Here is a 23037-nt window from a genome sequence, read left to right on the forward strand (position 1 = left end):
GAGAAAGAACAGAGCTGCCGTTTGTAAACAAGTTCTTACAGTGAAGGACATCTCTAAGGCAGAGGTTGCTGTCATCTGTTACAGCCAGCATGCCAGCTTCAGAGAGGAAATTAAAGATCTGGTGGAGGTGGAGCATCTGTTGTAAAGAACACAAGCGACATTTACAGGCTTGATCCAGTACTACATCAAGGTTTATTGAGAGTGGGGGGTAGGCTTAGTCGCTCAGTACTACCTGAGGAACAGAAACATCCTTTTATCCTCTCTAAAGACCAGCATGTATCCAAACCAATTTTGAGAGACCTGCACCAGCAGCTTGGTCATGCAGGTAGAAATTATATGCTTTCAGCTCTCAGAGAAAGATACTGGATTACTTGCGCCAACTCTGCTTGCAAAAAGATATTATCCGAATGTGTTGTATGTAGACGCCACAGAGGACAACCAGCAGAGCTGAAAATGGCTGATATGCCACAGGAGCGAGTCTGTCCAGAATTCCCACCGTTTACTAATGTAGGTGTGGACTATTTTGGGCACATTGAGGTCAGGAGAGGGCGTGTTATGGTTAAAAGATACGGTGTTATCTTTACCGTGCATGGCCAGTCGAGCCATACATCTGGAGGTGGCTTATTCGTTAACAACTGACTCCTGCATCAATGCCATCATGCGTTTTGCATGTTGTAGAGGTCCAGTACGTCAAATAAAATAGGATAATGGCACAAATTTTATTGGTGCAGAGCGTGAATTAAGGGAAGCTTTGGCAGCTATAGATCATACAAAAATCCACCAAGCTGTTGTTAAAAGAGATTGACTGGATTTTTAACACACCTGCTGCATCCGATCATGGAAGAGTGTGGGAATGGCTCATCAGAATGATCATAAGGGTGTTACTTTCTGTTCTTCACCAGCAAACCTTGGATGACGAAAGTCTTCAAACCATTTTATATGAAGTGGAAGCTATCCTTAATGATCACCCAATTACAAAGGTTTCGGATGATGTAAGTGATTTGGAAGTTCTAACTCCAAATTATATTCTGCTGCTCAACGGAAAGCCTATTGTTGCTCCTGGTGCTTTTCAAGAAAGTGATGTGTACCTCAGGAAACGTTGGAGGCAAGTGCAGTACCTCGCTGACCTGTTCTGGAAAAAATGGACAAAGGAATACTTACCTTTGCTGCAGTAAAGACAGAAATGGTCCAGACCTCGGAGAAGTTTTGTGGTTGTGGACATCGTGGTGGTTGTGGATCGTTCTGCTCCTCGTGGTTCTTGGATCCTCGGAACGGTTACAAATACTTACCCAGATAAACATGGACTTGTGCATTACAGTTGAAGACACAAACAGGACAACTGGAAAGACCAATCTCCAAAATATTCCTTCTTCAAGAAGCCATTTGAAACAGTATTAATAAAAAAAAATGGGGGGGGGGGGGGGTTGGGCCTACACAATAGCCTGCGTCTCCACTGGTTAAGTTCTTGCATATTCACACTCTCCATAATTACCTGTCCATCTCACTTGTTGTAAAGACCACCACTTAGATTGTTTGGATAGTTTGTTCATATACAAATTGACTTCAATAAATGGGAACGCCCACAACTTATCTCCCGGTTTGGACAAATTTTGTAAGCGTGTTAGATCCAAGATTCCCCACACCCAGAAGCGATTAAAATGTAGTTGATAGTTGCTACACTTGTTATTCATTACTAATCACTATGTGCTTTTGCCATGGTCATGCTTAATTTCTGCACTGTGGGATAAGGGTATTCCCTATCTTATACAACAGAGTAGTAAAAACTATCCTGCTGTGTGCAACTGTAATAATGTGTTGCATAGCACAAATTCTTAACGTTTTACAATCCTGTGGTATTTCAAAAAACGTAACTTTAAATGTTGGGATTAATTCGGGAGTCAGATCAGCGAAACCCCCAAATAACTTAAAATCACTTATCCCTTTTCAGAGTGATGTACTGACTCACCCCAAACACTTAATCTCGTATAGTATCCCGATTTTATTCATTCAACAATACAGCTTTATAACACAAACAATGATTTAACATGGCATGAAGGCACACTGTTCTTAACATGCCACCCCACCACCACCTCACCTCTCTGAAGCTTAATTTGCCATCGAAGTCTTCATCCACTTCTTTGATCATGTTCTTCAGGCCCAAATGAGTCTGTGGAGCTCCTAACTTCTCCATCATCAGCTTCAGCTCCATCAGGTCAATGAAGCCATCTTTTCCAGTGTCATACCTCCAAAAAGAAAAAAAGGCAGAAAATGTCACGGATAGGTAAGCTTGTAGCAGTTTAAAGTTTTCAAATAAGTTCTAAAGGCCTTTTAATTTGATTCCTCAAACTAAAGTCTAATTGTTTCACCTATATGGTGCAGCAACAAGAGTTTAGTGAAAAAAAAACCATCAGGAACAAGTTACAGTCTACACTAACCAACCAGCAATATAATTCAGTTAATAAAAGCAATAACATTTGCAGTAAGTGGGGATTTTTCTGTGTTGACTACAAAATTAGCTGAAAGTTGATCTGCCTAACTGTATTTCTCTCCAAGACCAAGCTGCTAAAATTAGCTACTACTGCCATAACTTTTTACTTTTCTTTAACATAGAAATAACTCCTGTATCAGTTCTTCTGTATTCCTTTTGTGAGTATGCTCCATCTTCTCAAACACCAAGTCGGTTGTTGCAGATGGCTGCTCAAACTGAGCCAGATTCTGGTTCTGCTGAAGGTTTTCTTCCCGTTATAGGGGTTTTCCTCTTCATTGTCGCTACAAGCACGTAAGGGGGGAAACAAATGCCCGGTTCGTTACAGGACAAGTACACACATGCACCTTACCTGAAGCACTTGCCACTTTTTATAGCACACTGCACTTTTAAGTTATATAAAATTGCACACAATTATTTTTAAAGATTTATGCACGTCCGGTAGCGGCACATCCCCAGGGTTTCGGCCTGCAGAAACAACTATTATAAATGTGAAACCATTTGAGCAATATGTGATTTTAGTAATATCTTTTATGTGTTTTTACTGACTTTCTTCTCATGTCCAGGTGTCTGGCCAAAAGAACTCTCTGGTGGACCAGACACCCATTTGAAACTTCCAGGCCGGACCAAGAGTGAAGAAAGGGTGGGGGAAGTAGTTTATGGTTTTAGATTTTTTTGGAGGTTTATAGTAATGATGTTTGGTTTTAGGATTTTTCTATTTAATTGGTGAGTTATTTTTACATGGTTTATTGGTGGGTTTTAATGGAGGAGTTTTACATTGGTTTTAATAGCGCTGTCATTGTACATCCCGAGTGGTTTTAATGGTTTTACCTAGTTAGGTTTGAACGCTTTAAAAGACATCCAGTTCATTCATTGAGATGTTCTGCTGCTGCTTGGAAACTGTTGCTGCTATGCCTCGATGCATTTTACTTTTTGCACTTGCACTTTGAATTATTTTTGGAGAAAATAAAGAAAAAGGAGATTCAGGAACTCAAAGCTGTCTGGCTTCCATCATTTTCTTTGGAACATCACTGCATGTTCATCCAGGAGGATGCAAGTCTCAGTGCCACCCGGTGGAACCTGGTCGGTTTCCTTGAATAGTTTATTATTCAAACTGTTTAATTCAATTTTAATTATATTTAATTTATATAGCACCAATTCACAACACACGTCATTGAATGGCACCTTACAAAGTAAAATTTAATCAAATCATACAGATTGGTCAAAATGTTTCCAATCTAAGGAAACCTCTGTAGATTGTGTCTAGTCTTGACAAGCACCATTCACTCGTCATGAAAGAGTGTAGAGGCACAGTCATATGCATTGTAGATAGCTTTGCAGAAATCCCTCATACTAAGCATGGATGCAACAGTGGAGAGGAAACTCTCCTTTAACACGGAGGACAACCAACCTCCAGCAGAACCAGGCTTGTGTGAACGGTCATCTGCCTCGACCGACTGGGGGTTAGAGAAGACAGAGCAGAGACACAAAAAGCACAGAGCCACACATTTAGCCAGGAATCCTTTCTATGTTGTAAGTAAAAGTCGATTATCTGCCTCTCTTGAATGATGTCACAGCTAACAGACCAGATCAGGTGTACCTACTATGACGAGAAAAAAGACAGAACAAAAAGTTAAAGTTAGACGTGTGGCGCAATAGAAAAAAAAGAGGGTCGGTAAAAGTTCAATATAGAAACACAGTTTCCCTTCCTTTTCATTGTAGCTTATCATGTAGGTTGCATGCTACAGTCACTACTTCCTCCCAACCAATTGCAACCGCGAACCCAGGCATACCGTCACAAAGCACCACCCTCTCAAACCACAACACAGAGCACGTGAAGATATAGCAACAAGGAGAGGTAGAAGAAATTGTCCCAAAGAGTAATAGTTCGCCAGTTTGGCGAACTATTACTCTTTGGGTTTAACAATAAGAGTTTAACAAAGGAATTCCACTCTGGCCGCAACATGAGACACTCAAGGCTTGGACGGCCCCTTCTTCCCAGCAGGAGGTCAGCTGTGACCCCTGCTTGCTGTAAAACCGTTCTTCCACAGACACAGAGCTCTCTTCTTCTTCTGCGACTCTCTCCTCCTGACTCCAAGCTGCTGAGACACACACCTCGAAACCCTCTGAGGACCAGCACTCAAGGAGAGGGGGGAGCCATGTGGCTGAAGGCCTCCAGGAACCATCCATGGGGCCTGGAAGAGGCCGCGAGCTGAGTGAGAATGAGCCTTTCTGAAACTAAGTTCCTCCCCGGCATATGGACAAACTGCCAGCCGATTCAAAGATAAGTCTCTCACTTCTGCTTAAAACAGATGCCGAAGTGAAGGAATCCGTCTATGCCGGCTTTGTTCTGCGGTAGCTCGCGCTAGCCAAACTGCTTTTAGCCTTCCTAACATCTGGTTTCGGACATTTCAAAAGGAGTTGGTTTTAAAGCATAAAGCGTAACTGTTCTGCTCTGCCATCCTCCGATGGTGTTATCTGCCTTATTCCCGCATAAATATGGTACATTAATGCCGGTTTTCAAGGCAATTTTGGCAACTTTATGTTGTAACCTCTTAGCCACCGAGTTGCTGCAGCGACCACATGCGCCTGGAGGGAGAATCGCATTAAACTCGGTCGTAAGGGTTTAAATGATTTTACAGGACAAACCGGTCCTCAGAATATTATTTTAACAAATAATGTTTTGTTTAACTTGGGCTTTGCATTGTGAATGGATTGAAATACATGGTAAATTTTTTAACTCCATTCCATGTTTTTGTTAATCCGATCTGCAGTGAACCAGGATTCACTGAAGTATTCTGATTATGACCAACCACTTTTGTTTTGTCTTTTGTTTGTTTTTACCAGTAAATAGTTCTTTAGCTTAGCTTCTTTTTATCTTCATTTTGCTTAGCAGTTTAGTTAAGTTTCACTAGCCTAGTAGAGAGGATTTATTAATCGAAATATTGTGCTAATTCAGGTAAACAGCATTACATAGTGATGTTCTCTGGATGTTCATTTTATTTCTGTTATTAAATTCTTGGACTTCAAAAGAAGTTGTCACTCCTTTTATTCTATGTGTGTGCAGGTTTTGCTGTTCGCTAGTGCTCGAATTCATCCCTTTCAACCACTGTCTTGATATCAGCTTAAGAGCTGATCATCACCAGACAATACTTAACAGAGGGTTATTTAATAAACATTAAATAACTTTAAACAGTGCATAATTGCACAACAACAGTGATTTGTAAAATTTGCAGGGAAACTGTTAAAACAAAGTTTGATAACACAACCAACTTGTTTTATCATCTAGGCCGCTCACACCCGCAGTAGCACGAGCTGTGTCGGCCCTGGCGCGGCTCCACGTCGTCGCAGGAATCTTCTGGAACTTCTGCCAAAGCAGAGCAGGCAAAGCAAGCTAAACCGAGATTCTTTCTTTGATAAATATGACAAAGCGTCCAAGCGGTCATAAGGACATCACTCATGCAGTAACATGCTTCATAGTGATGGATATGCTGCAGTTGTCTGCAGTGAAAAAACCTGGCTTCAAACAGCTGCTCGCCACTCTTGATCCACGATACGAAGTTCCGAGCCGCAACTTTTTCTCTAACACAACGCTCCCTAACTTGTACAATGAGTGTAGGGAACCAGTGCAAAATTAGCTTCAATCTGTGTCTTACTATGCCACAACGTCGGACCTCTGGTCAAGTCGCACATCCGAGCCCTACCTCAGCCTCTCAATTCACTACATACACAGAGAATGGAACCTGAGAAGTGTCTAGAAACAGCTTACTTTCTGGACGACCATACAGCAGAGATGATTACAAAAGGCTTGACAGAATTATTGGAGACAAGGGGCCCGTTCTTCGTACGTCGCTAACTCAGTTAGCTGGATTTGATGGTTGACAATTTGGCATGATCTTGGGTCGTTTGGTTCTTCGAAACTCATCTTGGACTTGCTGTCATAGCAACATGTGCGCAAGCTTAAGCCTGCTCGAGAGCAGGCTTATATCATGTAAACAGGATTAGATTGCAGTTTAATAAGCGGAGGAGATAGGGAAGTCTGTCGTAGCCATGTCCATTTTTACGACCGCAACCTGTTCCGGAAGGTGCAAGAATAATTTGCAGAGCTTTTCAAATTACCCGCAAATTGCGCAATAGAGAGGATCCTTTAGCACAGCGAGACAGTGTAATTGTAGAGAGATTTTTCTTGGTGGCTGTTATAAACAGACAAACTCATCATTTAACAGTGGTTTTTAAAAAGAGGAAAAAGTGGTGTTAGAGCCATAAATAGAAAATATTTAAGTTATTTGTGTGATGGTTTGCTTTTTATTTTTTATCATATTCAGTAAGAAGATTTGTTCAGGACATTTTATTGTGAAGTTTAGTTTTATTTTGAAAGGCTTGCTTCCTATCGAGCTGTATATTGTATTAACGGATTATCTAGACACGGAGCAACACATTCTTTTGACCGTGTAAGCTGTGTATGACTTGGAAAAGGAAAAACGGATAATTGTAAAACGGATGTATCGTCATTTTTGTATTTGCATTATTTCTTAATTTTCTTATTTTAATTCACGGTTTGCACGCATCCTTTACTTCCAGTGTCTAAGGAATGACACCGATATTGAATCTGTTGCCATAACAAGTGGCTTTTTAAAATACTCTATACTAATTAAAGGCTACCATTTTATAGAATATTCTTGTACTTCACTTGTACTTGTCTAGTGTTCTAGTGGGTCCCATGGAAGCTCTGACATAAAAGAACAAAGTAAATATGAAATTATTAAATGCAAAAATACATACTGTAGAAAGTGATAGAAACATCTAGTATTTACGCATTAATTTGTCTGCTACTTTTTGCCAGCCTTCTGTCCTGGCTTTAGCAGACTTTGATTTAATTAATGACTCAAATTCGGCATAACCTTCCATTAAAAGCTTGTGTTCTGCCTGGGAGAAAAACTGGCCATGTTGAACAGCCAATAGCAGCGTTGCTGATCATTGTTTCTACTATCGATACATTTCCCCTTTTAAACAAATGCATGAACACGCAGTTATCTCAGATAACTCAATCCAGCCACAGTTTTCGAAGAACCCAGTTAGCCGGATCATGATTAGCCGGATGAAATCATCTTGGATGTCTCATTTGATCTCGGATGTTTTAAACAACGTACGAAGAACGGGCCCAAGGGGTCTGAATGAAGACAAACAACTGTGCATCACAACTGACAGTGGTGCTAACATCGTGAAAGTCACGGCACTCAATCACTGGACTCGGCTCCAGTGTTTTGGGCACCATCTACACTCCGCCATTGGTGAGTAGCTTGTTACTGAATTGAATGACAATCAGCTTTATTGACCAGGGTATGGCATACAAACCAAATGTCTGAAGAATTATGATATAGTACCATATTATAAAACTTAAAAGTTATCAAGATAAATACTAACATTTAAATTAATTACATTTAAAATAATGTGCAACCAATATTATTATGGTTCATGATTTAAAGTTATGATAATGATTTATGACATGCCGTTTAATAACATTGGCGCTAATAATATAAATTATGGCTTGCTTGTATTTTTACATAACTTAAAATCTTTATTTCAGGTGCAGCATCCAAAGACAAGCGAGTGGAAAGGGCTGTTGCTGTGTGCAAAGAAAGATGTTGCAGCATTTAGCTATTCCTGGATAAAGAAGAGAGGTCTGGCTGAGGCACAGAGAGTTCGGGGTCCCCACTCACAAATTATGCACAGACTCTGCAACCAGATGGGGCTCTCAACAAAAAATGATTGCAAGAGATGCTGGCCAGTTCCATACTGGAGCTACGGATGTACCAGGTGGGTTGATGAAGATGTGTTGCTTCCATTTAAACTAATGGAACTTTTTCATATTGTCAGGATGCAGCTTATTGGCTGCATGCTGAGCCTCTCTCCCTCTCTCTTGTTCCTGCGCAGCCTGATCGGTTTCACCTGGCAGGCTGCAATTAACCCACAACTGCTTCCACCTGTTTCCACCGCTTTATAAGACTCACCTCTTTCTGTTCCCGTCGCCGGTCCATAGCGTTCACTCCCGCTCAGTCCCTGCCAGTATTCTTGTCAGCTCCGTTTGTTACCGTCAGCCTGAAGACTCCTTTCACCTGGTCTTGTTACAGTCAGCCCAAAGACTTTCCGACAGTTTGTTTTCTCCAGAACTCGGCTCAGACGTTCAGCCCTCCACTGCACGGCTCAGACGTTCAGCCCTCCACTGCACGGCTCAGACGTTCAGCCCTCCACTGCACGGCTCAGACGTTCAGCCCTCCACTGCACGGCTCAGACGTTCAGCCCTCCACTGCACGGCTCAGACGTTCAGCCCTCCACTGCACGGCTCAGACGTTCAGCCCTCCACTGCACGGCTCAGACGTTCAGCCCTCCACTGCACGGCTCAGACGTTCAGCCCTCCACTGCACGGCTCAGACGTTCAGCCCTCCACTGCACGGCTCTGACGTTCAGCCCTCCACTGCTCGGCTCTGACGTTCAGCCCTCCACTGCTCGGCTCTGACGTTCAGCCCTCCACTGCTCGGCTCTGACGTTCGGCTCTCCACTGCTCGGCTCTGACGTTCGGCTCTCCACTGCTCGGCTCTGACGTTCGGCTCTCCACTGCACGGCTCTGAGGTTCGGCTCTCCACTGCACGGTTCTGACGTTCTGCTCTCCAGCGCTCGGCTCTGATGCTCTGCTCTCCAGCGCTCGGCTCTGATGCTCTGCTCTCCAGCGCTCGGCTCAGATGTTCTGCTCTCCAGTGTTCGGCTCCAGAGTTCCTCCCGGTCAGTCTCTCCACACTCCTCCTGCCGGCCAGCTTCTACACCCTTCACCTCCGTCCGTTGAAAGACTCTGGTCTCATCATCCATCTTCCACACTATTCAATAAAACTCACTCATAAGAACTGACTCTGTGTGTGCGTGCTGTGTCCGGGTTCATCCCAGAAAAATATATCACATATAGTTAGTAAAATCTTTTATTTTAAAAAAATATATACATTAATTATAATCTGTGTCCAAGAGGCATATATCAAACTACATATCTACTACTAAAAATCCCAATGTGTAGCATGATTTTGTTTCAATATAGAAAACCTTTTGTCTTTAGAACTTATTTGTGCTCCCCTCTGTCTCAGACTCCTCCCACCCAGCCTCTATTCCAGGTGCAGTGTCAACAGGTATAGAAGATGCCACTGGAGAACATACACCAGCTGGAAAAAAGCAATGGAAATCATTGGGGAGCTTCAAGAAAACGTGCCCTGCTGCCTCACAACATCTCACTGAAAAGGAAAAGGTAGAAAGCAAGTTGGAGGGATATTTGAAATCACCAGATGCAGACTCCGAATGTAACCCATTGCTGTGGTGGAAGGACAATGAGCATCTATTTCCAAGGCTAAGCCTACTTGCTAAAAAGTACTTATGTATCCCAGCCACCAGCTCCCCTTCTGAACGGATTTTCAGTTCTTAGACTTAGACAACTTTATTTGTCATTTTGTATGTATAGAGTGCATACAGAATGAAATTTTGTTGCATACAGCTTGTAAATTTACAGTATAACCTTATTATTCTGCTCTGACCCTGAGTGAGTTGATTGCTGACTTCCTGTTTGCGGTAAGGCGTATTGTGTCACTTCCTGTTGTTGCTGTGTGAACAGCGTTTTTTTGCTCCAGGCTCTCTCGCTTTTTATCTTTAAACCTCTTTGCTGTGACATCTGTTTCCAAACATAAGCACTTTTAAAACATTTTCTGTGGCTGCTCATCATGTTTGGGAACTCCTCGTGTTTCACACGGTTTGTTCTTTGGCGAGGTAACAGGGCGCTAGCCTAGCTTTAGCCTAGCGTTAGCCAAGCCTTAGCCTCATAATGGCTTCTCTGTCTCTGACTAAATCTCCTATCTGCTGCTCTCTGTGTCAGATGTTCAGTTATTCCTCTGCCTCCTTTAGTGATAATGGTACATGTAATAAATGTAGTGTTTTTGTAGCTTTGGAGGCGAGGGTGTCAGAATTGGAGACCCGGCTCCGTGCTGTTGAAAAACCAGCTGATAGCCGCTCCTTTGCTAGCGTGGAGCCACATAGAGTAACTTCACGTAGCGAACCAAAAGCAGTAGCACCCGAACAGCCTGGTAACCAGGCTGGCTGGGTGACGGTTCGTAGGAAGCATAGCTCTAGATCCCAGCCCCCAGATCACCACCAGTCCGTCTGCGTTTCTAATAGATTTTCACCACTCAGCGACGCATCCGCTGAGGAGCCGACCTTAATTATTGGCAGCTCGATAGTGAAAAATGTGGCACTAAAGAAACCAGGGACCATAGTTAAATGCCAGGGGCCAGAACAGGCGACATAGAATCCTACCTAAAACTACTGGCTAAGGATAAGCGTAAATACCGCAAAATTGTTATTCACGCTGGTGGTAATGACACACGGTCACGCCGATCAGAGGTCACCAAAGTTGGTGTTGCTACGGTGTGTGAGTTTGCTAAAACAATGTCAGACTCTGTAATTTTCTCTGGTCCCCTGCCTGACCTGACCAGTGATGACATGTTTAGCCGCATGTCGTCATTCAACCGCTGGTTGTCTAGGTGGTGTCCTGAAAACGACGTGGGCTACACTGAAAACTGGCGAACTTTCTGGGGAAAACCTGGTCTGATCAGGAGAGATGGCATCCATCCTACTTTGGATGGTGCAGGTCTTCTTTCTAGGAATCTGGCCGGATTTATTAGTTCTCCTAAATGCTGACAACCCAGGGTCCAGACCAGGAAGCAGAGCCGTAGTTTAACACAACTCTCTGCAGCTTCTGTACTGTTACCCACCATTATCCTATTGAGATGGTGTCTTTCCCACGGCCAAAACTTAACAGATCAAAAACTGATCTAAAAGGAACAAATCCTAAAAATCTAAAAAAAAAAAAATCCATGCGGATCACTTTGAACCAAAAAATAAAATAATTAAATGTGGTCTATTAAATATATGGTCTCTCCCTCCAAATACTTTGTTAGTTAATGAGTTGATTTCTGATAATCAGATTGATTTGTTTTGTCTCACAGAAACCTGGCTACAAGAGGACTAAGTTAGTATAAATGAGTCAACTCCCTCCAGTTATTCAAATTTTCACTTTCCCAGATCTGTGGGAAGAGGAGGAGGAGTGGCAACTATCTTTCAGTCTGATGTATTAATTAGTCCCAGGCCAATTAATAATTACAGTTCTTTTGAACATTTAACCCTCAGTTTCCCTCATCCAAACTGCAAAGCAATAAAACCTCTTCTGTTTGTTGTCTTGTATCGTCCACCAGGCCCTTACACTCAGTTTTTGGATCAGTTGTCAGATTTCTTATCTGATTTGGTGTTAAATACCAACAAGGTTATTATAGTGGGTGATTTTAACATCCATGTTGACACTGAATGTGATAACCTTAGTGTAGCCTTTAAAACTATCCAAGATTCAATTGGTTTTGCTCAAAATGTGCATAAACCGACGCACTCTCGGCTCCATACTTTAGACCTTGTTCTGACATATGGCATAGATTGTGAAGAATTAACAGTATTCTCTCACAACCCTGTCCTGTCTGATAATTTTTTAATAACATTTGAGTTTAATCTAACTGAGTTCTCCACCCCCAAAAGAGGGTTCCATTATAGTAGATCTTTATCGGATAATGCTGTATCAAAACTTAAAGAGTCTGTCCCCTTTTTAATATCCTCAGTATTACAGAAATTCCCTGTAGATGGCAGCAATGCTGTTTCTTCCCATTCACAAATCAATACCTTTGCTAACAGTGTGACTTCCTCATTGCGTTCTGCATTAGACAATGTAGCTCCCTTGAAAAAGAAGGTGATTATTCACAGGAAGCTGGCTCCCTGGTTTAATTCAGAGCTGCGTTCCTTGAAGCACAATGTAAGGAAATTGGAGAGAAAATGGGGCTCTACACACCAAGAGGAATCCTACTTAATCTGGAGGGGCAGTCTATTGTTGTATAACAAGACCCTTTGCAGAGTTAGAGCAGCATATTTTTCATCATTAATTGAAGAGAATAAAAATAATCCTAGATTTCTCTTTAGTACAGTTGCCAAACTTACCTAGAGCCACAGCTCTGTTGATCCATCCATTCCCTTAGCTCTTAGTAGTAACGATTTTATGGGATTCTTTATAAATAAAATTGATGCCATTAAAAATAAAATAATTGGCATCCTCCCAAACATGATTATCTCATCCTTAGTAAGTGTAGCAGCATTGGAGGAATCTTTAGAACCTGCACAGTGTTTGAACTGTTTAGAAGCAGTAGAGCTTCCTGAGCAGTGGCGGCTGGTGCTAAAAAAACTGAGGGGGGCGCACACAAACAAACAAATGAAAAACAAACAAAGCAAATCTTAAAAAATAGCACTATTTGAACATGAATTTTGCCCTCCTTTCCTTCTGCCCAGCAAATTTCTCAATTATATTCTTAATTGTTAAAGTCAGTCATCTCTGTGACTAGTCTTTTCTCCATTGACAACATGGCCACTGCATTCAGCCTGTCCTGAGTCATTGAGTTTCTCAGAAAAGTCTTGATTCTTTTCAGAGTTGAAAAGCACCTTTCAGCTTTCTGCTGTGGTCATGGGTGTGGTGATGAGGATCTTCAGGAGCGTGACAGTTTCTGAAAAGACTTCTTCTAGATTGTTTTCCTGATTTTAATAACATTTGCTGCCATTTTTTAAGGCTGTGTTATGAAATGTGTTACAGCATTTTTGTGGGACAAGATTATACAAAATTCAGTAACCAAATGTTTTATTCCCCATTACCCATAAACTTCAGTACAACCTAAATAATAAAATATCTTGCTGACAAACATTACATCAACATACCTACACAGCATAGACACAACTAAAGGTATTTCTAACTACAAAGCACATCTTCCTAATATATTAAATAACATTACAATAAACCAGTGTAACAGTGATTTTCCACAACAACTCACCTCTGCAGCAATCCTTTCATGGTCTTCTACACTGAGTATCCAACGCTCTTCACTGGCTGACTACCTACACTGCTTTATCCAACCATGGAGTGGAGAGATCACTTGCCTGCTGCTGAATTTGTAAATTAAGACGATCCGGTCCAAGCTCCTTTATCCTGTTTTTTTCTTCAAGTGAACGCTTTGTAAAAGCATTTTTTTGTAAAGACAAAACAGAATTTTCTCTCTTTTTGAAACTACTCAACTTTGCAAGCATAACCGTGAATCAACCTAACGAACTGCAGCTGAGCTGAGTCGAATCGGGGATTGTCCAATCACACAATGTTTTTAAAAAAATTAGCCAGTACTGACACTCTACCAGTAATGACGCAACAGAATAGGTGTGTCCGGGACGCAGAGCGGTGCGCCCCTATGCAAAACCCTAGATAACCAATTAAAAGTCAGCCTCAGATCACGTGCTTGCTCAAGTTCCTGCGCCTACATTCACTCCCATTAGACCGGCGCCCTGCACATAGGAAAGGAGGAAGTGTGCACAATGTGAGCAATTAAATAGAATTATGTATTTACTATTTTAATAAATTCTAACATGTCTATTGGACACACAGTATGAATAAATATATTTCTAAGTACTTTGCAGTTCAGAAATCATTTATTATCTAAACGATTTAAAGGGGGCGGCGCCCGAGCGCCCCCTACTGGCCAGCCGCCACTGTTCCTGAGCTATCTAAAATTTTAGCTTCATCTAAACCTTCTACCTGTATGTTAAACCCAATCCCAACCAAGCTGTTTAAGGACATATTCCCTTTTATCAGTGGCCCTATTTTGGACATGATTAATCTATCTTTAGTAAATGTATATGTACCACAGGTTTTTAAAGTAGCTGTTATTAAACCTTTGCTTAAGAAACCTTCTCTTGATCAAGATGAGTTAGTAAACCTATATCTAATCTTCCTTTCTTATCTAAAATTCTTAAGAAAGTAGTTGCTAATCAACTTTGTGAACATTTACAAAGCAATGACCTACTTGAGGAGTTTCAGTCAGGCTTCAGAGCTCATCATAGCACTGAAACAGCTCTGGTGAAGGTCACTAATGATATTCTCATGGCCTCAGATAATGGACTTGTGTCTGTACTTGTCCTGTTAGATCTCAGTGCGGCATTTGATACAGTTGATCACAATATTCTCCTACAAAGACTTGAACATACTGTAGGGATTAAGGGGAAAGCATTAGGCTGGTTTAAATCTCATCTGTCAGACAGATTCCAGTTTGTTCATGTTAATAATAAATCTTCCTCAAACTCTAGGGTCACCTGTGGAGTACCACAGGGTTCAGTCCTTGGACCAATTCTCTTTACTATATATATGCTTCCGATCGGCAAAATTATCAGACAGCATAGGATTAATTTCCACTGTTATGCTGATGAGACTCAGCTATATTTATCCATAAATCCTGATGAATCCAATCAATTACTTTGACTGCAGTCATGTCTTGATGACATCAAAAGCCGGATGACTTTAAATTTCCTGCATCTAAATTCTGACAAGACCGAAGTTGTAATCTTTGGGCCAGAGTCCTCAAAAAATAAACTTCTTAATCAATCACTTAATCTGGGTGGCATTAACTTGGCCTCTGGTAATAAAGTAAAAAATCTTGGTGTTTTTTTTTTACCAAGACATGTCATTTAAATCCCATATTAAACAGGTTTCCAGAGTTTCCTTTTTTTATCTCCGGAATATCGGCAAAATTAGAAACATTCTGTCCAGGAGTGACGCTGAAAAACTAGTCCATGCATTTGTTACTTCAAGGCTGGACTATTGTAATTCTTTACTATCCGGAAGTTCACAAAATGCAGTTCAAAGCTTTTAGCTGATCCAAAATGCTGCAGCAAGAGTTCTGATGAAAATCAACAAGCGGGATCACATTTCTGCAATTTTAGCTTCCCTTCATTGGCTTCCTGTTAAATCAAGAATAGAATGTAAAATTCTTCTTCTAACGTATAAAGCCCTTAACAATCAAGCTCCATCATATATCAGAGCTCTGTTTACCCCGTATGTTCCTAACAGAGCACTTTGCTCTCAGACTGCAGGTCTGCTGGTGGTTCCTAGAGTCTCTAAAAGTAGAATGGGAGGCAGATCCTTTAGCTATCAGGCTCCTCTCCTGTGGAACCAACTCCTAGTTTTGGTCCGTGAGGCAGACACCCTGTCTACTTTTAAGACTAATCCTAAAACTTTCCGTTTTGAGAAAGCTTATAGTTAGAGTGGCTCATGTTACCCTGAGCTACCTCTATAGTTATAATAATAATTGAACTTTATTGATCTCACAATGGAGAAATTCACTTCTGTATCTTAACCCATCCCCTTGGGGAGCAGTGGGCTGCAACTGTGCGGCGCCTGGGGAGCAATCAGGGGTTAAGGGTCCTGCTCAGGGACCCAGAGTGGCAGTCTGTGGGAGTTGAACTCAGAACATCTGGGACCCAAGCGCAATGCTCTAAACAGCTGCGTTGTGTCTCTTCTCTGTCTTTTGTAACCCCCAGTCAATCGAGGCAGATGACCGCTCATACTGAGCCTGATTCTGCTGGAGGTTTTTCCTTCCCATTGATTTTGACTTTGTAAAGCGCCTTGAGATGACATGTTTCATGAATTGGCGCTATATAAATAAAATTGAATTGCATCATCTCTTTAGACCGAGTAAACTATCACATTTTATGAGACAGTTATCTCATTTTAAAGATATAATCATCTAACGTATTACTCTTAGCAAGTTAAAGCTCCATAATAATTTTAGACCAGGTTTTAGTTCCACTCTTCAATCAATCTCTCCCATGCTCCGCCATGGTGCGATCCAGCCGGAGGATTGAAGATCCATTTCACTCCCTTCAACAACAGCGTATCAGTGATCTTTTCCTGATTCCACTCTTCTATGGCTTGTCTCAGCTCACGCTCCGCACCCACAAAGTTGGTTCCATTATCAGACCGCAGCTCTTGAACTTGGCCTCGCCTTGCAATAAAACGGCGTAAGGCATTAATGAAGGAGTCTGTGTCAAGAGATGAGGCGACCTCAATATGTACAGCTCTAATTGCTAAACACGTGAAGAGAACTCCATACCTCTTCACAAGACTTCTCCCACGCTTGACTTCAAATGGACCAAAATAATCAACTCCAACAAAACTAAAAGGGGGTTTCTCAGGAGTCACTCTGCTTTCAGGCAAGTCAGCCATTTGCTGCTGGCCTGTAGCTCCATGAAGCCGTCTGCAGGTCACACACCTCGACAGGATGTTTCTAATCAAGGCTCCAGCACCAGGAATCCAATATTTCTGATGCAGCTTTGAGAGCATGTAGTTCCTACCACCATGACCCACACTTTTATGGATATGCTGAAGAATGAGATCAGCAATGTGAAAGTCCTTAGGAATTATGATAGGATGTTTGGAATCTTCAGACATGACAGCCTTGCTGAGACGTCCTCCAACACGCAGCACATTATCCTCTAGAACAGGATTCAACTTGTATATGTGACTGCTTCGCTTCACGCTCTTTCCCTTTTGGAGACAGGAGATCTCTTCAGCATATCTTTTCCTCTGACAAAACTGGATTATCTGCATCTCAGCATCCTCAATCTCTCCCAATGAGAGAAAGTCATTACAGAACTCAACCCTAGGATGAGCACATTTAGACAGAGCTGTATTAGATGCAGGCTGGAAATGTGTCTTGTTCTTCTTGCGATGTAAGAGCAATGTTTTGAATCTCAAAATCCAACTCATCACCCTGACAAGACGAGTCCAGGATGAGGTACGATGAATCAAGGAATCCAATGGATGGTCATGATCATGTGTGGGTGAGACAACCACAGAGGCACACATCTTGACTTCACGGTCTTCAGGTGAAAGTTCCTGCAAGTTCTCTGGGTTAACTGGCCAATCTGTCTCTGGCTGTGTAAGGAATGCAGGACCAGATAACCATTTAGTGTCACGCAGAAAAGATTCTGCCTTCATACCTCTGGATATAAGATCTTTCATGAACACAGTGTAATGTTTGTGGAAGTCTTTATCTCTGATGAACCTTTTCTTCAAGCTTAAGGCACGTTGTTCAGCAATTACACGGTTATCAGGCATTCTTATGTCTCTGTCTTTCAAAGGCAGGGCAATACTGTAGTGTCCATCCTTCAAGGTCACGGTCTTATTAGCCAACTCCAGAAACCTAGAGTCTTCCTGTGACAGCCCCACATGCTCATCATAGCTGCTCTCAGGGAAGTCCATCTTGAACTGTTGTTTCCATAACTTGTCCAATGTAACAGCAGATATCCTGTTGGTAGTGACTGTTAATGGACAATTTGGTTTTCCACAGCATTCTTGTTCAAGTGGCCCATTCACTGTCCAACCGAGCATCGTTTTAATGGCAAAAGGTCCGTCACCTTCACTTCTGATGACCTCCAAAGGTTCTAGAGCTCTGGGCATGTTCATGCCAATCAGAAGCTCCACCTGTGCTTTTATCTCTGGTAAATGAACATCCTTCAAATGTGGCCATTTATCCAGGTCGCGTTGCTTTGGGATGTTACTCAGGTCTACAGGCATTCTGTGCTGAGTGAAGAGGTCAGGCATGTCACAATACATATTGCTGTGCAATCCAGCGATTTCCAGTTCAGGTACAATAAAGCTGTCCATCACTTTCTCTTGTCCCATGGTGCGCAAAAGAATCTTTGTTTTTCTCCCAGTGAGATTCAGCTTGTCCATAAGACCCACTGTACAAAAGGATGCTGAACTCCCTTGGTCTAGAAAGGCATATGTTTCCACTGTTCTTTGACCTTTCTTTGATTTTACTTTGACTGGCACAATGGAAAGCTTACAGTCTTGTTCCCCGGCCCCAGTAAGACCACTAGTCTGGACTGTGACAGGAGTGTTATCTGCTTCAGTGTCAAGTTTAACCTTGTTCTTCTTGTGATGGATATGAAGTATGCTTGCATGTCTGAAACCACAGATTTTACATAAAAGGCGATTTCTGCATTCTTTGCTGATGTGCCCTGTGCACAGGCAACCAAAACACACATTATTCTTCCTAAGAAATAAAATCTTCTCATTATGAGGTTTCTTATCAAACACAGAACATAAATCCAGTTTGTGTCCACCTTTGCAAAACAAACAAATCTTCAAAGCAGTCTGATGTTCTTGAGCCTCTGAAGAATTATTTCTCTCGACGGCAGAGATGGTTGTGCCAAAGCTACTTCCTCTAGTTCTTGGACGAGGACAACATTTCTCTCACTTTTTTTGACTGTTAAATATGTTGATGGAGCGTCACATAGATTTCCAAAGACAGGATCTGTGGTAATTTTAACTTGACGCTCAAGGAAGAAAACGATGTCAATAAATGTAGCTCTGCGATGCTGCTTCTCCTAGATGTCACATGCTGCTGTTCGCCATTTATCTTTCAACTTATAAGGCAATCTTCTAATCACAGCAAGCATATTGGCAGGTGTATTTAATTCAGAAAGATCATAAACCTCCTCCATCGCATTGCAACATGCACGTAGAAACAAACAGTATGCCTGAAGAGCTTTTCCATCTTCTGATTTAATCAAAGGCCATGAGTGAATTTTATTCAGATAAGCAGATGCAATAATATGCACATTTCCAAAGTGCTCATACAACATAGTCTTAGCTTTTACATATCCAGCACCATCAGGCATATGTTGACAGCTTTTGACAAGTTCACAGGGCTGACCCCTAGTGTACTGTGCAAGATAATGCAGGCAATCATCCGGATCGTCTGTCTTTCCTTCAATAACCTGCTCAAATGAACGCATAAAGGCCTGGAAATGAAGAGGATCACCATCAAAGGGTTGAATTTCTCTTCTAGGCAGCGAAGAAAGACCTTGCTGACGTACCAACATACAAGTTAACTCGTTTTGTTTCTCCATGATGGACAACAGGGTTTCATTGGCTACTGGTTGAGCTGCTTCCTGCAGAGGCATATATGAAGCTGTCCTGGTTAGAGGATCAGGCCCCATAAGAAGAGGTGCAGGTTTTTCCCTTGTCGCATTCTGTTGCATTGTTTTTACTTGTAGCTCTGCATTTCCAAAATCTTTACTTCTCCTGGGAAGTGTCTGTGAAACAAAAGTCTTTGAATCTGCTTTAAGGAGCTCAAGAGCATTTCCTTCTGTTTTGAAATAGGATTCCATTCCGTTGGATTTCCGTGAAGCTGTGCTTTGCACTGAAGATCCAGTTTTCAGCACTTTTACTTTTGCAGCAGTTGCAGCTATTTCTGCTTCAAGCTGAAGCTGTTCTTTCCTTTTCCTCAGTTGCTCCTCTTGTTCTTCCAGAGCGTGTTTTTCTTTGAGCATATTTTTACGCGTGAGCAAGGCGGCCATTTTAGCTTCTGCCCTGAGACGTGCAGATGAAGTTGATGATACTTTAGAGCTTGACCTGCTCCCTTGATTTGAAACACTATCAGATGGCAACACATCCTCATGGTTGTCTACTGGAGTTTTCTCTGACTGTAACATGCCGGAGGATGGCCTGCTTGAGCATTTATTGTTTTCAGAAAGCCATATTTCAACATCTTCAATAAACCCCTTGTTGTATTTAGTGATGCTTGAGAACCATGTGTTTTGCTTATGTTTCTCATCAAGTGGAATTAAAGTCAGCAGCGAGTCATGCAATGCATTGGCATCCTTGGAGAGGTGTCTTAACTCATCCAACTGTAACATTACTTGTGAATAATTTTCATCATCTTTCATTAGATCTTTGAGAGACACAATTACACCTTTCATTTTATTTACATGCCTTTTCCGCTCTGTTTGGATCGTTTCAAGTTTATTTGCGAGAGCTTTCTCAGTAAGAACGATAGTTCTTTTATCCTTTTCAGGTTTTTCACCAACAGATGCAGCAGATGATCCACTCATTTTATGTCATTTGCCAAAATCCAAATGAAAGGAAACTTCAAAGCATCAGCTTGCTGAACTCACGCAGAGCCACGCACACACGCACACCAAAATCCCGCAGCCACAGTCCAACAGCAAAACGTAGCGGGGGGCGGGGTGTGTCACAACAACAGCTTCACCTGGCGGAACCAAGCTTGGTTTAAACGGCACAAAAAACGCGCCGGTTACATACCCCCGTTGTCTTCTCCTTCTCCGTCTCAAGTGATCCGCTTTCGTAGGTGTAGGATGGCGGGGTTGTGCGGGCTCGCGTCACAGTTCCTGATGTGCGAGAAGCTCCGTTGCTGTCGAATATTTTTTGCTGACAAATATTGGCGACAGTCAAACAAACTCTGCGTCGCCGAGCGGCTGAATAGGGGAATTCTTGTTGACGCGCTCGCTATTCAAAACTTCAGTCCAAGCTGCGGTTAAGATCCTTTTATTGTTGTTGATCTTCAAAACACCAGTTGCAATGAAGCAAAAAAATGAATCCACAGGTTCAAGCCGTGATCAAAGGCAAAAAGTACAAAAGGCATCCAATGCTTAAAGCGGTCAGCAAAAAGTAGACATCCCCCATCACCCACTCACTGACAACTACTCAGGTGAGCAAAACAGGTGATCTTACAATCACTGCTGACACCACGTGATCAATACCACACCCATCCACCACAGGTATAAATGGCCATATGTTTAGATGGATTAAACATTTTCTAGAAGGACTTCCGGTGGTGATGCGAGGACGCATGCTGAAGAGCTTGAGCTGATATCAGCCAATTTTACGTTTACATATTCCGTCAGAAGGCCTAACCTGTGGGAGTATGGTATAAACCAAGCAGCACAGATGAATAGAGGGAAAAATCCGAGGCTAAAGAACACACCGGGACCTAAAAATGATGATGTTGCAGTCACGGGCCAATGAGGCTAATGCTAACACTAGAATGGAGAAGCCCGCTGACGCAGAGACAGACTCATCGATCATCAACGAGATTTGTATTATGAACCGGGACCTTCAAGACAAAATACAGCAGGTCGGGGCAGACGTGACTATGATTCAAGACTGTCTGGACTCACTGAAATCCGATGTGACTGGCCTCTGCAGCAAAATTGGAGAAGCCAAAAACAGAGTGTCGCAACTCGAAGATGAGAACGCGGCGCTCTCTGCGAGCACAGCTGAGCTGAAATCTAAAGTTGCACAGCTGGAAGGTCGGATTCAGTACCAAGATAACTACATCACGAGAAATAATCTGAGGATCAAGGGTGTTCTGGAGCTCTCGGAGAAGGGGAATGGCGTGCTGGAGTGCGTTATGGATGTATTACGATCCTTACTCCCACAAGACCAAGACACAGATCAAATTGCACTCGAGAGGGCTCACAGAATACCTGGTACGCTGAAAGAAGACAGACGAAACACGCCAGCCAGACCCCGTCACATCCTGGTGAGATTCCTTCGCTTCGCGGGCAGGGAGAAAATACAACTCAGAGCTAGAGACATTGGAACTTTTCACTGGAGGGGAAACAAGATAGAATTCTTTCAAGACTTCACAAGGGAAGTACAAGAAAAGAGGAACACATTTTTCTAAGTCAGACGTATGTGCAGAACCAAGGGACTGAAGTACACAATGCAGTACCACGCAGTGTTTTGGAACTCCCTCGACGTCTCCGTTTTGAAGATGCCGCCACAGCAAAGAGGATGATAGAGAAATACCAACCCCCGGAGGAAGGTGACTGAACAGGCAGGCTGCGGTGATCAGTGGTAATATATCCTCTTTGAGATCACTTATCATAACCTCCAACATATTAGGTCTAAAATGTTTATCACATTACACACGTTAAAACTGGACCCCGTCAAAACGGACAAATTTATGCTATTTTGGTGAGATTCCACCGCTTGGTTGACGGAGAAATGTCTAACTTAATATATGTTCATGTTCCACATATTTTCTTAATTTGTACATTTCAAATAACCCAGCTTTTTGGGTATTTGCCCGTTTTCTTTCAATCTGAGTCATTTGAATTAAAGTTCTGACGGAAGTTCCTGATGCTTATTACTACCATATGTTATTGGCCGAGGCAGCCTATTCTGAAGACCTCCATGCTCGTCATAAGGAATAAAGTGCTATTTTACAAAAGATGCCTTTGTTCGTGTTCAATCTTAATTTTTGTTTTTGGGGTCCCACATTTCAGCCAGCCTCCTTTTGTTTTCCTTTTTGTTAGATGTCTAAACACAACTGCTACAGTACAATATACAGGGGTTGGACAATGAAACTGAAACACCTGGTTTTAGACCACAATAATTTATTAGTATGGTGTAGGGCCTCCTTTTGCGGCCAATACAGTGTTAATTTGTCTTGGGAATGACATATACAAGTCCTGCACAGTGGTCAGAGGGATTTTAAGCCATTCTTCTTGAAGGATAGTGGCCAGGTCACGATGTGATGCTGGTGAAGGAAAATGTTTCCTGACTCGCTTCTCCAAAACACCCCAAAGTGGCTCAATAATATTTAGATCTGGTGACTGTGCAGGCCATGGGAGATGTTCAACTTCACTTTCATGTTCATCAAACCAATCTTTCACCAGTCTTGCTGTGTGTATTGGTGCGGCACCTCCTTCAGGATACAATGTTTGAACCACTGGATGCACATGGTCCTCCAGAATGGTTCGGTAGTCCTTGGCAGTGACGTGCCCATCTAGCACAAGTATGG

General features: G+C 42.2%; 1 protein-coding gene across 2 annotated transcripts in view; it reads right to left on the bottom strand.

The window, feature by feature from the left end:
• Positions 1 to 23037, bottom strand: part of efhd1 (EF-hand domain family, member D1) — a 62183-nt gene that overhangs the window by 34682 nt on the left and 4464 nt on the right. For both annotated transcript variants that reach the window (XM_036133276.1, XM_036133275.1), the window contains exon 2: positions 2096 to 2243. In XM_036133276.1, the coding sequence (XP_035989169.1) occupies positions 2096 to 2243 (148 nt within the window). The remainder of the gene's footprint in view (positions 1 to 2095; positions 2244 to 23037) is intronic.

The sequence above is a fragment of the Fundulus heteroclitus genome, unplaced genomic scaffold (assembly GCF_011125445.2).
Source record: "Fundulus heteroclitus isolate FHET01 unplaced genomic scaffold, MU-UCD_Fhet_4.1 scaffold_60, whole genome shotgun sequence".
Lineage (NCBI taxonomy): Eukaryota > Metazoa > Chordata > Actinopteri > Cyprinodontiformes > Fundulidae > Fundulus > Fundulus heteroclitus.